General features: G+C 44.4%; 1 protein-coding gene across 1 annotated transcript in view; it reads right to left on the bottom strand.

The window, feature by feature from the left end:
- Window positions 1-14,429, bottom strand: part of CDH16 (cadherin 16) — a 42,541-nt gene that overhangs the window by 19,234 nt on the left and 8,878 nt on the right. The window contains exons 4-12 of the mRNA XM_069085820.1: window positions 14,284-14,429; window positions 13,702-13,840; window positions 11,460-11,618; window positions 10,367-10,563; window positions 6,653-6,775; window positions 5,494-5,644; window positions 3,774-3,998; window positions 1,754-1,830; window positions 982-1,170 (exon numbers count right to left, since the gene is read on the bottom strand). The exon at window positions 14,284-14,429 is cut by the window's right edge and continues 1 nt beyond it. Coding sequence (XP_068941921.1) covers window positions 982-1,170; window positions 1,754-1,830; window positions 3,774-3,998; window positions 5,494-5,644; window positions 6,653-6,775; window positions 10,367-10,563; window positions 11,460-11,618; window positions 13,702-13,840; window positions 14,284-14,429 — 1,406 coding nt within the window. The remainder of the gene's footprint in view (window positions 1-981; window positions 1,171-1,753; window positions 1,831-3,773; window positions 3,999-5,493; window positions 5,645-6,652; window positions 6,776-10,366; window positions 10,564-11,459; window positions 11,619-13,701; window positions 13,841-14,283) is intronic.

Below are 14,429 nucleotides of genomic sequence, written 5' to 3'. Positions count from 1 at the left end.
AGTATATATCACATGCGTACATAGTAATATTATTAGTATATATCACACGTGTATGTAGTATTATTAGTATATATCACATGAGTACATATTATTTATCACATGTATACATAGTATTATTAGTAGTATATATCATATGAAGATATAGTATTATTATTAGTAGTAGTATATATCACATGAGTATATAGCATTATTAGTAGTAGTATATATCTCATGAGTATATAGTATTATTAGTAGTATATATCACATGAGTATATAGATATATTTGTGATGTGAATTCCACACTCATGTACCTGTTGCACACATGCTATCCTGTGTACACACACACACACACACACACACACACAGAATAACTAGATCTTCAATTCTTTCATGCTTTGTCTGACTTGGATTTCTGATTTGACCACAGTCAGTCATTTAGTCAGTCAACAAGCATTGGTTAAGCACTTACTCTGTGGTAGGTACTGGCTTAAGTCCTCACAGGATCTCACAGTCTAGTTAGGGAGACCACACTTAACAACTTAGCATAAATGGAAGGCATTCTGAAAGGGGAAGGTATTAGTAGCCAGGGGTAGGGGTGGTAGTGGAATGGACCAAGAAAGCCTTCCTGCAGGAGGTGAGATTTAAGCTGGGCCTCAAGGGAAGCCAGGGAAGATGGGAGGTGGAGATGAGGGGGGAGAGCATTCCTGGTAGGGGGGATAACCCATTCTTGGGACAGAGTACAGCTCCCATATGAGTGACCTATGATCCCTCTGCCAAGCCCTGGGAGTTTGTCCTTCCCTGCCTTCCCACCCTACCCCCATCCACTCCCGACTGTCCATTCCTGAATTCCTGGAATGGGTTCTGACCTAGGTCTTGAGGAGGAAAGTTCTTCTTGTGGCTCCCACCCCAGATCTCTCAGTTCCAGGGACAGGGAATATAGCTGCCCTGGGAGAGAAGCTCCAAGAGCTCTGATCATGGAGTATCCCTCCCCAGGCCACTCACCTTCTGAAGTCGAATGTCCGCGTGGCCGTTCTGTGGGTTTGAGTCTAGGACAAAGGTCCCACTGGGGTCTCCTTCCACAATGGAGAAGTCAATAAGGGTGTACTCTGGGTCCAGGTCAGCGTCTGTGGCCATGACTGTGGCTACTCGGGTCCCTGGCACTGTGTCTTCGGGAAGGCTGACTGGTCCATACTGAGAACAAGAGATAAGCAATGGGATACAATGGAAAGAGCACCTGACCTGGTATCGGAGGCCCTGGGTTCGAATCTCTGCTCTGCTGTTCACTGTGATAGGAAAAGTCATTTCTCATCTCTGGACCTCAGTTTCCTCATCTTGTTAAATGAAGGTGTTTGATTAGATCATCTCTAAGCTCCTTTCCAGCTATAAATCTTCTCATCCACCCCAGGATGAAGGGGATTTAGCACAATGGAAGAAAGGAGAGGAAAGCAGCATTTATTAAGTACTTACTGGTTCCAGGTACTGTGTTATGCATTTGACCCTCAGAAAACCCTGGGATGGAGGTGCTGTTATTATCTTCACTTTACAGTTGAGGAAACTGAGGCAAACCGGCTTAAGTGACTTGCCCATGGTGACATAGCTAGTAAGTGGATTTCAACTTGGGTCTTCTTGACTCCAAGGTTTTCTCCATAGTGGGGGATTTGATCTTTCCCTCTGGGTCTCCAGCCCCTTTCACCCACTCCTCCTGCATCACCCCCTTGGCTATACCCCTCTCTCTCGTGGGTGTGGGATGGCAATTGCCAGCATCTGCCTTTACCTGAGAGGCTGTGAACTCAGGGGCATGGTCATTCACATCCAGGACCTTGATGTCAACTTCACAGGTGCTGCTGAGGCCTGGAAGTCACAGAATTACTGAAAACACCTCTTGTTGCACCCGTGCCTGAGCAGGGGTCCCCATTACAAGATCCTCCAAATCAACACTGCATCTCTGCTTGAAGACCTCCAGCCTCCTTAGGCAGCCCCATTCATCCTTCCCCTTAGGAAGTTTGCCCCTCTGAAGAGCCTAAATCCACTTCTGCCTTTCATGGCTCCTCATCCTCCCCTTAGGGCTGGGGATGCTGGGAAGGGGCAGAACAAGCTTAATCCTCCCAAATGAGGGTGCTTCGATACTCGAAGGTCTTTCAAATACTGTGTCTCCCCTAAGTCTTTTGTCCTTTAGGTTAAATATCCATCTATGTCATGGCTTTGGGGTACCCTCACCTACAGGCATCTAGATGGAACAAGGAAGAGAGCATGCCCATATTCATAGGCATATATTCCAGGGGGCCCTCCCGGGGCTAGGGAGGATGACCCTTATCCCTAAAGTTAGGAAGACCTGAGTTCAAATTCAGCCTCAGACACTTACCAACTGCATGACCCTGGGCAAGTCACTTAGCCTACTTCCTAGGGGTGTTGTGAGGATCAAGTGAGATAATATTTGCAAATCACTTAGCACAGTTCCCAGCACACAGTAGGTGCTTAATAAATGCTTTTGTTTGCCCCACCTTCTCTAATGGTTAATAATAACTAGCATTTATATAGTGTTTTAAGGTTATAAAGCACTTTACAAATGTTGGTGTCTCACTTGATCCTCACAACAATCCTGTGGATGCTATTAATATTCCCATTTTACAGATGTAGAATATGAGGCACATAACAGTTAAGTGACTTTTCCAATACCATACAATGAGGGTCTGAGGCTGAATTCAAACTCAGTTCTTCCTGACTCCAGGCCTAGCATTGTTTTCACTGTATCCCCTAGTTGCTCTCCTCTGCACCCACTCCAATCCAGGAAGCATGGAGAAGGGGGTGTTTGGGGAAGTCCAGGTCATGTCTTCCTGGAGGTCCTCCTGGGCCTGGGGAGGATGACCCTTATTTCTAAGAAGGAGACATCAGACAAAAGGACAGACAAAACACGGTTGTATTCCACTGGACTGAAGTGTCTGGGTGGGGGAAGTACCCTTCCTGTAACCACCTAAGGGGGTCAGATCCCAGTGGGTGGCCCAGATCAGTCAGTCAATGAGCAGAGACAGCATACAGATATCTGTGTACATGCAAGGGAAAGGCAGTATAAATGGGAGATGGTCTCAAGAGGAAAGGCACCAGCACTAAGAAAGACCAGGAAAGATCTCCTGCACAAGATGGAATTTGAGCTGAGTCTTGAAGAAAAACAGGATGGGAACATGAAAGGGAAAAGCAATCCAGGCATGGAGAAAGCCACTTTGAAAAGGCATTGAGATGGGAGTGGGGTGTCTTGCTAGAGGAACAGCAAGAAAAACAATGTTGTTGGATGGTTCAGTATGTGGAAGGGAGTAAGGTGGAAGAAAGGGGCTAAGTTATAAAGGGCTTTCCGAGTCAAATACAGCATTTTCTATTTGATCCTGGAGGTGATAGGGAGCCATCGGAGTAGACTGAGCAGGGGGGTGTCATGGTCAGATCTGGGCTTTAGGAAAACCACTTTGGCAGCTGAGTGAAGGATGGATTGGTGGGAGAGAGACCTTAAGTCACTTAAACACTTGGAAGTCTATTGCAACAGTGCAGGTGAGATGTGATAAGAATGTGTCTTGGCATGGTGAGAGGTAAGATCTGGATATGCAGGGTGAATGAGGGGGAGAAGTCAAGGAATACACCAAGGCTGGTGATTGGGAAGCTAGTCATGTTCTCAGTAGTAACAGGAAAATTAGTTAGAGGGCAGGGTTTGAGGGGAAAGATGATGAATTCTGTTTTGGACAGGGATCTTCTAGACCAGGGGTGGGGAACCTGCTGCAGATTCCCCATCCCTGTATCTAGACAATTACCGCCTTCTTCTCCAGCCAGGTCAGCAGCAAGCACCAGCAGCTTGTAGAGTTCTCCTGCCCTGAGTGGGGTATCCTGTACCATTACTGCCCCTGTGTCATGGTCCACAGTGAAGGAGGACCCATCAGGTCCAGCAGGTTCCTGGCTCAGTAGCTTGTAAACCACATGGGCATTAGGAGAGGTGGGGTCATCAGCATCTGTGGCCTGAAGCCTGGTCACCTCTATACCTGTACATGATGAAAATGGCAGCTGTCACCAGGGGTGCACAGTATGACTATAACATGACCCTCGCCTGACTGTAGTGCAGCTGTGGGATGGTTATGACTGAATCCTAACCAGATCATAGCTCAACCACGGTCTGCCCATGATTCACTTGGTTTGGCCACAATCTGACTATAACCTCACTGTGGTTTTACTATGACCTGCTACCGGACATTCCAGAAACAAGGATCTGGTAAGTAGCATTTTCCCATTTTCACTCACAATTCCCTGCAAGGGCCCCCATTAAATAATACAATTGGGAAAACATTTATTAAGCGCTTATTATGTCCAAGGTACTTTGCTAGAACTTGGAGATACAAAGGAAATGGTCTACACCCTCAAATTTAATAGAGGGATGCATCACTTGCACAGATGCATAAATGCAAGGTTGGGAGAGCATCTATTCCCTCTCTCTGATTATGCTCAACCACTCCAAGTCAGTGTGGCTGAACCTGGAGAAGGATAGGCTGTCCTTTGCCACCCTCCATTCCCATTCTTCATTTCCCAGAACCCAAGCCAGAGGCATCCCCTTCCTGCTCACCCATCCTTTCCTCCCATCCTTTTTTCCTTAACGTGGTTTTGGATAGCTTGCATTTCTTCTTTTGAAAACAGTCAAACGGTTCCTATTCTTTGACCTTTAATTCATTAGGAAATATTGCTATTTATTTGTACTGTATGTATATAAATATTTATGTATATATTCCTATATATTTGCTTGCATTCCCTATATATCTTGGCTATCAGATCCTTATCAGAGAAATTAGCTGCAAAGACTTTTAAAAGTCTTTATCTTTTAAATATAACTGCTTGGCTTTTGCTTTTGCAAAGGCTTTTCAATTTTATGTAATGGAAATTGCCCATTTTATCTTTCACTATCATCTCTATCCCTTGTTTAGTTAAGAATTCTCTTCCTATTTATTGCTGTGAAAATGATCTTCCTTCTTCTCCCTTCTCCTCTCATTTGTTTATGATATGACCTCTTATGTTTAGATCCTGTATCTGTCTGGAGCTTATTGTGTTATGTGACTTGTGAGGAGTTGATCTCACACCTAATTTCTGCCAGGTCATCCTGGCCTTCTCAGCAGTTTTCAACAAATAGGGGAGTCCTGACTCCAGTATGTGGCATCCTCGGGTTTATAGAATACCATGCTACTATGTTTGATTGCTTCTGAGGCATGCAATGGGGCACATCCCATTGATCAACCTTCTGATTTTTTTAAACCAGTAGCACAGTTTTATGGTGACTGCTTATAGTATATTTGGAGATAGCTGATGAAACTGAGGCCTGGACTGGTCAAATGACTTGTCCAAGGTCACACAGTGATTAAGTGGCTGGGCTGCAGGTTCTCTAACGTCCAGTGCAGCATTGTACCCCTAGGACGAGCAGTTTGGGCACATTTTGCCTAATCTGGATCTGCCCCTCCTCCTCTTTTCCAAACCAATCCCAGAATTTCAACTCACCTGAGGGACTGAGCTCCAGGACTTCAGAGGGGGAGTCAGCAGGAGGGCAGTTAGGGGGGTTGTCATTCTCATCTGTCACAAGGACTGTTAGCACCAGCGGGTCACTGTAGGGCAGGCCCTCCATGTTCCTGGCCCACACGGAGAGCAGGTACTGTAGAGAGCAAATCATAAGGTGAGGACAGGGAAAGAAAAATGCAGAGGCTGTGCTTGTGATGATGCATAGCTCTGTGTATGTGCATATACACAACACACATATGTGTGTGTGTATAATCACATACATACACAGATACATAGACACACACACAGAGCTATGCTCCTTCACAGGGATAGCCTCTGTATCTTCCTTTTACACAGACACCCCCCCACACACATATACTCACACATATGGAAGTGTGTATATATGTATGAGTGCATACACATAGGCACACTTCCTTTCACATATATACAGTATATACACATATACAAAATATACACTTCCTTTCATATATGTATACATATACATAATAGATAGATAGATAGACAGACAGATGGATAAATGTCTTCAGCTGAAGTCATGAAAACAAGAAAGCCCTGAGACTACATCTAGCCTAGCCCCCAAGAGAGATTCCTAGTAGCATGGTCTGAATGGTCCCCTGCTCCCCCAGTCTAAGAGAATCTGGCTCTTTGATAGCTCATGAACACTTCTGATGTACCCTCCCCTCTCCTGAGTCTTTTTTTTTTTGGAGGGCAATTGGGGTTAAGTGACTTGCCCAAGGTCACACGGCTAGTTTCGTGTGTGTGTGTGTGTGTGTGTGTGTGTGTGTGTGTGTTAAGTGTCTGAGGCCAGATTTGAACTCAGGTCCTCCTGACTCCAGGGCTGGTGCTCTATTCACTGCGCTACCTAGCCGCCCCTACCTGAGTCCTCTTAAAATAAAACATGAGATTGATGGTGAAAATGATGCTCATCAAATTCGTATAGCCAAAGGTTACACAATATAGTAGTATATTACTGCCAAGCCCTAATGTCCCCAAGTCCCCTCAAAGCACATACAAATATACATATACACACATATGTACATATACATACATACACACGCCTATTTATACATATGCACATCTATCTATGTCTATGTCTGTATCTATACTCCAACTTCCCCCCAACAACCATCAGAATCTTCACCTTATCTTGCATCTCCCGGTCTAGTTCCTGGGTCACACAGATGTTTCCTTCTGCATTTGCTTTAAAGGGTCCTGGGGGCTGGCTCTCTAGGTGATATTCCACGCCCCCACCACTCCAGTGCACCTGGGTAGGGTGAAGGTTGGAGACAGGGTGAGGGAACAAGCCAGGAAAGGGAGTCTGGATAGAGGCCTACACCAAGAGCCTAACAGGGACCAGTCTATTTACCCCAATATGTAGAATCCTGGACCAGAGACCTTTCCTTTTTTGAAAGGAATGAAGTGGTTGGAGGGTTAGCTAAACCAACACCCGATAAAGGGAATGGAGCTTAATCACACTCTCCATACCCTATTTCCTGGAGAGGAAGTAGCTGGGACATATGGGTTTGATTCTTGACTCTGCCATGAGCTAAGGCCCTGGGTGACCTCAGGTGAATCATAGAACTTTATGCCACTCAATGGGTTTACTAGTTAGGCTTGTGGTCATTCAGCCAGGGGATGCCTGTTTCAGAGGAGGGGGAGAACAGGGTTTTCAGAGACATTAGTGCCTATGAGACTACTTCTCCAGCTCCTCCCACTGATCTTAGAGAATTCCCTGGGCTTGGTTCAGCCTCTTGGATCATTATTATGGCTTCTAGTCTTATCTCAGACTGTTCCCTGCTAAGGACCCTAGAATCCAGCCAGACTAGACTGTGGTTTGCCCTCACACCGACTGGACTTCTCACCTGCTTCCCCTAGGTTTGCAAGGTTTTTGCTATCCCTCTCAGACACGAAAACCCTGAAGCTTTGTTGTTCAGTCTTGTTCGATTCTTCACGATCCTATTTGGGGATTTCTTGGCAAAGATACTGAAGTCATTTGCCATTTCCTTCTCCAGCTCATTTTATAGATGAGGAAACTGAGACAAATAGGGTTAAGTGACTTGTCCAGGGTCACACAGCCAGTAAGTATCTGAGGCTGGATTTGAACTTGGAAAGATGAGTCTTCCTGGTTCCAAGTTGCCACTGAGCTTCCTGAAACCCTGTCTATCCTTAAAAACCTAGCGCCTATGCTGCCTCTTCCAGGAAGCCTTCCCTGATCCCCCTGGTTGGTAACAGCTTTTCTACTTGATCTCATACCTAACTTTACTTTATACCTCTCTGTTGGACAGATCCTATAATATTAATGTTAAATGTTATGGTTATCTGACCCCTAGAAGACTTTAAGTTCTATGAAGGGAGAACTTGTATCAGTTTAAACTTTGTATCTCCCCCAGCTCCTTAAACAGTGTTCTGCATAGAGTAGACCCTTAAAATTGTCAGTTTAATTAAATTAAATGGAGACAGTGGAGGAGTGGAAAGAATATGAATTTGGAGTCAAACGACCTGAATTCAAGCCTTAGTTTTGCTATTTACTTAACTTTTAGGACCTTGGCCATGTTACTTGTCCACTGAAGGCCTCAGTTTCTCTATCTGTAAAATCAAAGATGGTCTTTAAAGTCCTCTCCATTTCTAAAGCTGTGGGTGCTGCTGGGGGACTTAGGTTCCATCTTGTCCTCCACCCTCATTTTACAGATATTGATAAAGGGACTAGGGGTCAGGAAAGGGAAGAGAAAACCCAAGGCCATGGAGCTAGGAAGGCTGGAAACCCAGATCTCCTGCCTCCTGCCAGTACTCTCTCCCCCTGTCAGATTGCCACGGTCCCTGGCTGCAGTTGTCTGGCAATTGTACATGGCCTTGGCAAAGTCCCAGCTCCTACCAATGAGGATGGGAAATCTGGGACGGGGGTAAGTGGAAGGGGGAACATAAGGCGGCCTGTGGTGGATCCCAGAATGACTGCTTCCATCTGAGGCAGCTAGGTGGCCCACTAGACACAACACTGATCCTGGAGGTGGAAAAATCGGAGTGCAAATCCAGCCTCTGACACTTACCAGCTAGGTGACTCTGGACAAGTCACTTAACCTCTCTTTGCCTCAGTTTCTTCAACTGTAAAATGGGGGTTATAATAGCAGTTACCTCCCAGGGTTGTTATGAGCATCAAATGAGAAGATATCTGTAAAGTACTTATCATAGTGGCTGGTATACAGTAGGGATTATGTAAGTGTGTATGTCCTTCCCCCTACTAAATTAAGCTGGCCTTCATCTGGGTCACTGCTGGTGTGGTTCAGAGGGAAGGGGCAGTTTGGGGGCATGGGAGAAGGAGAGGGCATGGTATCTCTTGGGCTATGTGACTCACCTCTCAAACTGTGTGGCTGCAGAGCAGAGGGCTCTCTTTTCTCCCCTTCCTAGGCCCCCCTACAGGCTGTGATATGGCCTAGTGGGCTATTTTAAGTTTCCCACTGGCCCAGGGCATTCCAGGGGATTCCCCAATGGTGCTAAGGGAGCAGAGACAGTGTGGGGGAGGGGAAAGAGCTTAGTTAGGCTCCTCTGGACTCTTGTCTGGAAGCTAAGACTTTCTGAAAGGCATTCCTCTCTGTGGGGCGTGAATCCCTAGCTATGGTGTTGAGTTTTCTCACCTTGAGGAAGCCAGCAGGGCTAAGGGATAGGCAGGGAAGCTCAGAGGTAGACCTGGTTTCTTGCTTCCTACTCAAGACTCTCCAATGGATATAGCCAAGTAAGGTAAAGACCCTTTATTGAGATTATAAAATCCCCGAGGACAAAAATCATGTTTTCCTCAAAGTCTGAGACCCTTAATGTATGTACATGACCACTGAGGGGTGTAAGACAGCATGTTTGGGGGTAATGAAAAAGATAATGGCTGAACTGATCACACACTTCTAGACCCATAGAGACAACAAAGAACCGGAGAGTCACAGAACCACTGACAGAGCCATTGGGCAGAATAGTCAAGTTGCAGAATCATAGCACTACCATTGACATAGAAAACAATAGACTTCTTGGGCTGTGTCACTACAGCCCCATGGAACTGTAGGCTCGTAGACTCATAGAACCATAAGGCAGCTCATAGCAATCTGGAACCATATATACCCTCAGAAATACAGACCCCTCACACCACAGAGCTACAGACTCATGGCAGGGTAGGACGCCAGAATGGGAAGTCCATTAGTGACCACCTAGCGCAATCTCCTCATTCTGTAAATGAGGACTCTGAAGACCAGAAAGAAATGATTGTAGCTGGGTGGTTAAGTGCAGGGAGCTTGGGACAGATGCTTACTAACTATGTGGTTAAATCTCTTAAACTCTCTGTGGCTTAGTGTCCTCATCTGTAAAATGGGGATGCTTATAGCACTCCCCTCTCATGGTTATTAGGAGCAGTGGTGTCAAACTCACATAAAAATTGGGCCAGCCGTGTGGGTCACACATTGGCTTAGCTTTAAAATGTAGTGTTATGTGTGTTTTATTGCATTTTTATTTTGTTAAATATTTTCCAAAGACATTGGCTTTACTCAGGAATGCTACATGTTTGGCACCTCTGGTTATGAGAGTCAAATAAGTTAGCATATGTCATAAGCTTTGCAAATCTTAAACATTGACATTTTAGTTACTGTTGTTGTTATTGTGTTAGCCCAAGGCTATTCTGGTAGATGATGACGTTGGGATTGGTAAGTGGCAGAGCCTGGACTAAAACTCAGGTCTCCTGACTTTCATTTCAATACTCCTCTGTTCCATGTCTCCCAAAAAGTGCTTGTCGCTTCTTATATGGATTCATATAAATAATTTTAAAGTGATTACTCCAGGGTCACCATTTCTTGGTCTCTGCATGGGTTATGCTCTTACTTACATGGGCAAAGGAATTGGGGCATAGATTCTGGAGATTTTCTGCCAGGTGGATAGAGTCATGAGGGAACCAGGTATTCTCCATCACAGCAATGTTCATAGTGGCCATGGTTTGGTGGCCTGAGTCCTGGTCTCCAAGATCTTTTACCTGCACCAGCAACTGGTAATAGCTCACCACAGAAGGATCAAGCCCAGAGCTTCCTACAAGGTACAGAGGAAGAATGTCATTATCTGTAGGTAGGAATGGAGGCAAATCCACCGGAAATTCACAACCTCTGTCCAGAGCCTGGTATCGGGACAGATTAGAATGTACAATCTCATTGGGTGGGAATTGTGGTATAGAGGAATCAGAGGTATTACAAAATAGTTATCTGAGCTCTAAGCTCTTTGGATAAATGCAGATGGGTAGGTGGTTGGATGAATAGATGGATAGATAGGTGCCTGTGAGGATGAGTAGGTGAATGTATGGATGGATGAATGGGTAGATTGAGTGTATGAGTGTAGATAAGAGCAGTCAGGAAAGCTATTTGGTCTAAGATAGGAGTTGGACTTGGGGCCTAAAGGAGAGAATAAACTTCACCAGGGTCATGGATATCAGAGAGATTTGTCTTCTGAATGGTACAAATCTGGAATCTAGGATTGTAGCATTATAGGATAGTAGATTTAGAGTAGGAACAGTCCTCAGAGGCCAGTTAGTCCAAACCCCCATTTTATAGATTGGAAAAATGAGGCTCAAGGAGGTTGAGTGTCCCACAAGTAGTAGCTTCTTCTTGTTTATGGAATTGCCACCTGGGAAAGTATCTGTGCCTTGATGACTTTTAATGTATGGATCACTGGTCTAAGAAATTATTGCTGCTTGTAGTTCACTATAAGGAGGATAAGAGACAAAGGGGAGTTATGTTACCTAGGATCAAAATTTAGGAAGGGGTCCCTCTACTGCTACTATCCTTAGACTTGGGGTTCCTTTCCTGAGAGCCATAAAGTTCAGAAATTTGGTTCTTATCTTTAGATATCCTCCTCCAAGACCCTCATCTCACTAAGGGACATAGAGATCACTTGGACCCCAGGAGTGGTTAGGAGACATGGGATTTACTTACCCTTCTCGGTGAGGGCAAGGCCCCCTGTCCTGGCATCCAGTTGGAACATGTCCAGAGAGGGCTGAGTTGGAGTCTGACTCAGGATGTGGTAACGTAGATCTGAGTTGGCTGTGCCTGGCTCATCCCTATCTGTGGCACTGAGGTAGAGGAAGGGTATGCCTGACCAGAGGAGAAGGAGAGAGAGAAGTTGGGTAATGGTGAAATGATTGCTCTCAGAAGGACCTTAGCATTTCAATTTTCTTCCTGATTTCTTTTCTCTTAACATTCATCCCAAATTCCTCCATATTCGACTTCTCCCTGGTACAATGGATCATATTATTCAGAGCTAAAAAAAGGGGGGGGGGCATTTGAAATCAACTAGTTCAATCACTTCATTTTATAGAAGAGGAAAGTGACACTCAGATAGGGAAAGTGACTTGATTAAGGTCACACAGTTAGTAAGTAGAAGCGTCAGAATTGAAACCCAGGGCTACTTACTACAAATCTAATGTTCTTTCCATTATACCATAGACCAGAGGAAGCAGCATAGATTTGGAGTCAGGAAGAACTGAGTTTAAATCCAGCCTCAGACACTTACTAGCTGTGTGACCTAAGTCAAGCCATTTAATTTGTTTCAGCCTCTGTTTTATCATCTGTAAAATGGGGGCAGTAACAGCACCTACCTCGTGGGATTGTTGTAAGGACCAAATGAAACAAAATTTGCAAAGTTTTTTGCAAACCTTAAAAAAACTATATAAATGCTAGCTATCATCATAATGGTCCTGATTATCCATGAGGACCATTCACACCATCCTACTTTATTTACTCACCCCCAACACACACATCCTTCCCAGCTTATTGGCCCAACTTTGATAATCATCAATATTTCAAAGTCAGTGTGTGATATCATCAGTTGGAGCGATTATCACACTAGTAAAGATTTTAAGTCCTTTACACTTTGGTAGATGGTTTTCATGAATTCCTGAGATTTTTGGATCACTGCAAAATAGACTGTCGCTAGCCATTGTCAGACCCATACTTATAGCAGAAGCTTAATATGCAGGGAGACATGAGAAGACTTATGAACAGATGCAAAGTGAAGTAAGCAGAATCAGGAAGACAACGTAGACAATGGCTCCAACAATGTAAACGGAAAGAACCGCAATTCCAAATGTATGCTCTGTTAATTTAAATTGACCGTGACTGGCTTGGAAGAACTATGAGAATGCACCTTCCTCTCTTCTCTGAAGAGGTGGGAGGCTATGGGAATGGAACACAACGCACACTATCAGACTTCACAAACACATTGCTTAATTTTGTTGAATGGCTTTTCTCCCTTTTTCTTTTCTATTCTTTGTTATAAGGGATGGTTCTCTAGTGGGATGAGGAAGAGTTATTTTTTTATATTAAAATTTTAATTTTAATTTTCAGTTCCAAATTCTCTCCTGCCCTCAACTCTTTCCCCACCCATTGAGAAGGCAAGAAATATGATATCCATTATACATAAGGAGTCATGCAAAACATTCCCACATTGGCAACATTGCAAAAAGCAAACAAACCAAGAAAAATAAAGAAAAAAATATGCTTCAATGTGCACTCGATTACACCGGTTCTTTCTCTAGAGGTGGATAGCATTTTTTTTTATCACTGTCATGCATCACTGTATTGAACAGAATAGTTAAGTCTTTCACAGTTGATTATCATTACAATATCGCTGTTAACTATCTACAATGTTCTCCTCGTTCACTTCACTTTGTATATGTAAGTCTTCCTAGGGTTTTTGGAAACCATCCCCAGGAAAGGCTATTAAAAGAAAAGGGAGATATAAAAACAAAATTTTATTATTTTATTATTTAAAAATTATTTTTTTTTAAAGAAAGAGAACACAGTGTTACTTCCACATCATCAGGGTAGAACTTCAGTGGAGGAACAATATGACTAATAATTGATTAGTTTCCCTTGATTTCTTTACAATTTACAAAGAGCTTGCCTCACAACACTGTTTCGAGGTAGGTAGTACAAAAATCATTATCCATGTTTTTATTGATGAGGAAAACGAAGCATCATGAATTGTATGTCCCCCAAGGCTTCCTCTACAATTACTCGATTCCCGAGCTCTCCTCCGAGGTTAGACAAAGTAACAGACCTCCAGAAGAGAACTGATGACAACTAGAGTTGTTCAACAATGGAATGTATTGCCATTAGAACATGAATGTTGCCCATTCTTTCCACCCTCTGACCCCCAAACCCTGCAGTCACTCACCAGCATGGGTACCCTGGCTCAGGGTCCCTGTGTATTCAGCTTTGGTAAATTGAGGCACATGGTCATTCACATCCTTCACTTGTACTATCAAGGGCTGTGGGCCCCAAAGGAGGCTCCCGTCTTCAGCAGTGATTGTCACCTGGGAGGTCACCGTGGGAACCAGGGGAAACGAATTAGTACTCTGAAGGATGTGCCATGTTTTCTTTATCAAGCAGGAGGATACCTGGGGGTGGAGGGGTCTACCTCCCCAGCAGACAAGGAGCCGTCTCTCCCCCGGTAATAACAACTCATATCCATAATCAACAAATCAACAAGGAGCATTCTTGAAGGATCTGCTGTGAGCCAGGAACTGTTCTAAGTATTTTGAGATTTACAAAGCACTTTTCTCCCAACATGGTGCACATGCTAATACCCTTATTTTAGAGATGAAGGAAACCAAGGCTCAGAAAAGTTAACAAGTGATTTGTTTGGGGTTGCACAGTTAGCATGTGTCAGAGCTGTAAGCCCAAAGCTCTTGTCAGATACTGCACACAGGTGTTCCTAGTTCCCTGAGGGCCATGGGAATTGGCCAGGGGTTGGTACCTGAAGGTTGTACTGGGCCTGCTCCTCACGATCCAGGGGCCTGGTCACAAACAGGAAGCCAGAGTCAGATTCCACCCCAAAAAGACCTTCTGCAGTTTCATCTCCAGTCACGTGGACCACATCAGGGCCTTCTGAATGCGGGGGCA

The sequence above is a fragment of the Petaurus breviceps genome, unplaced genomic scaffold, assembly GCF_028583685.1.
Source record: "Petaurus breviceps papuanus isolate PSGF00001 unplaced genomic scaffold, PetGlider_PUasm1.0 176, whole genome shotgun sequence".
In the NCBI taxonomy this organism is placed as follows: Eukaryota; Metazoa; Chordata; class Mammalia; order Diprotodontia; family Petauridae; genus Petaurus; species Petaurus breviceps.
Note: the sequence above shows the minus strand (reverse complement) of the source record. Positions and strands in the feature narration are given on the sequence as shown.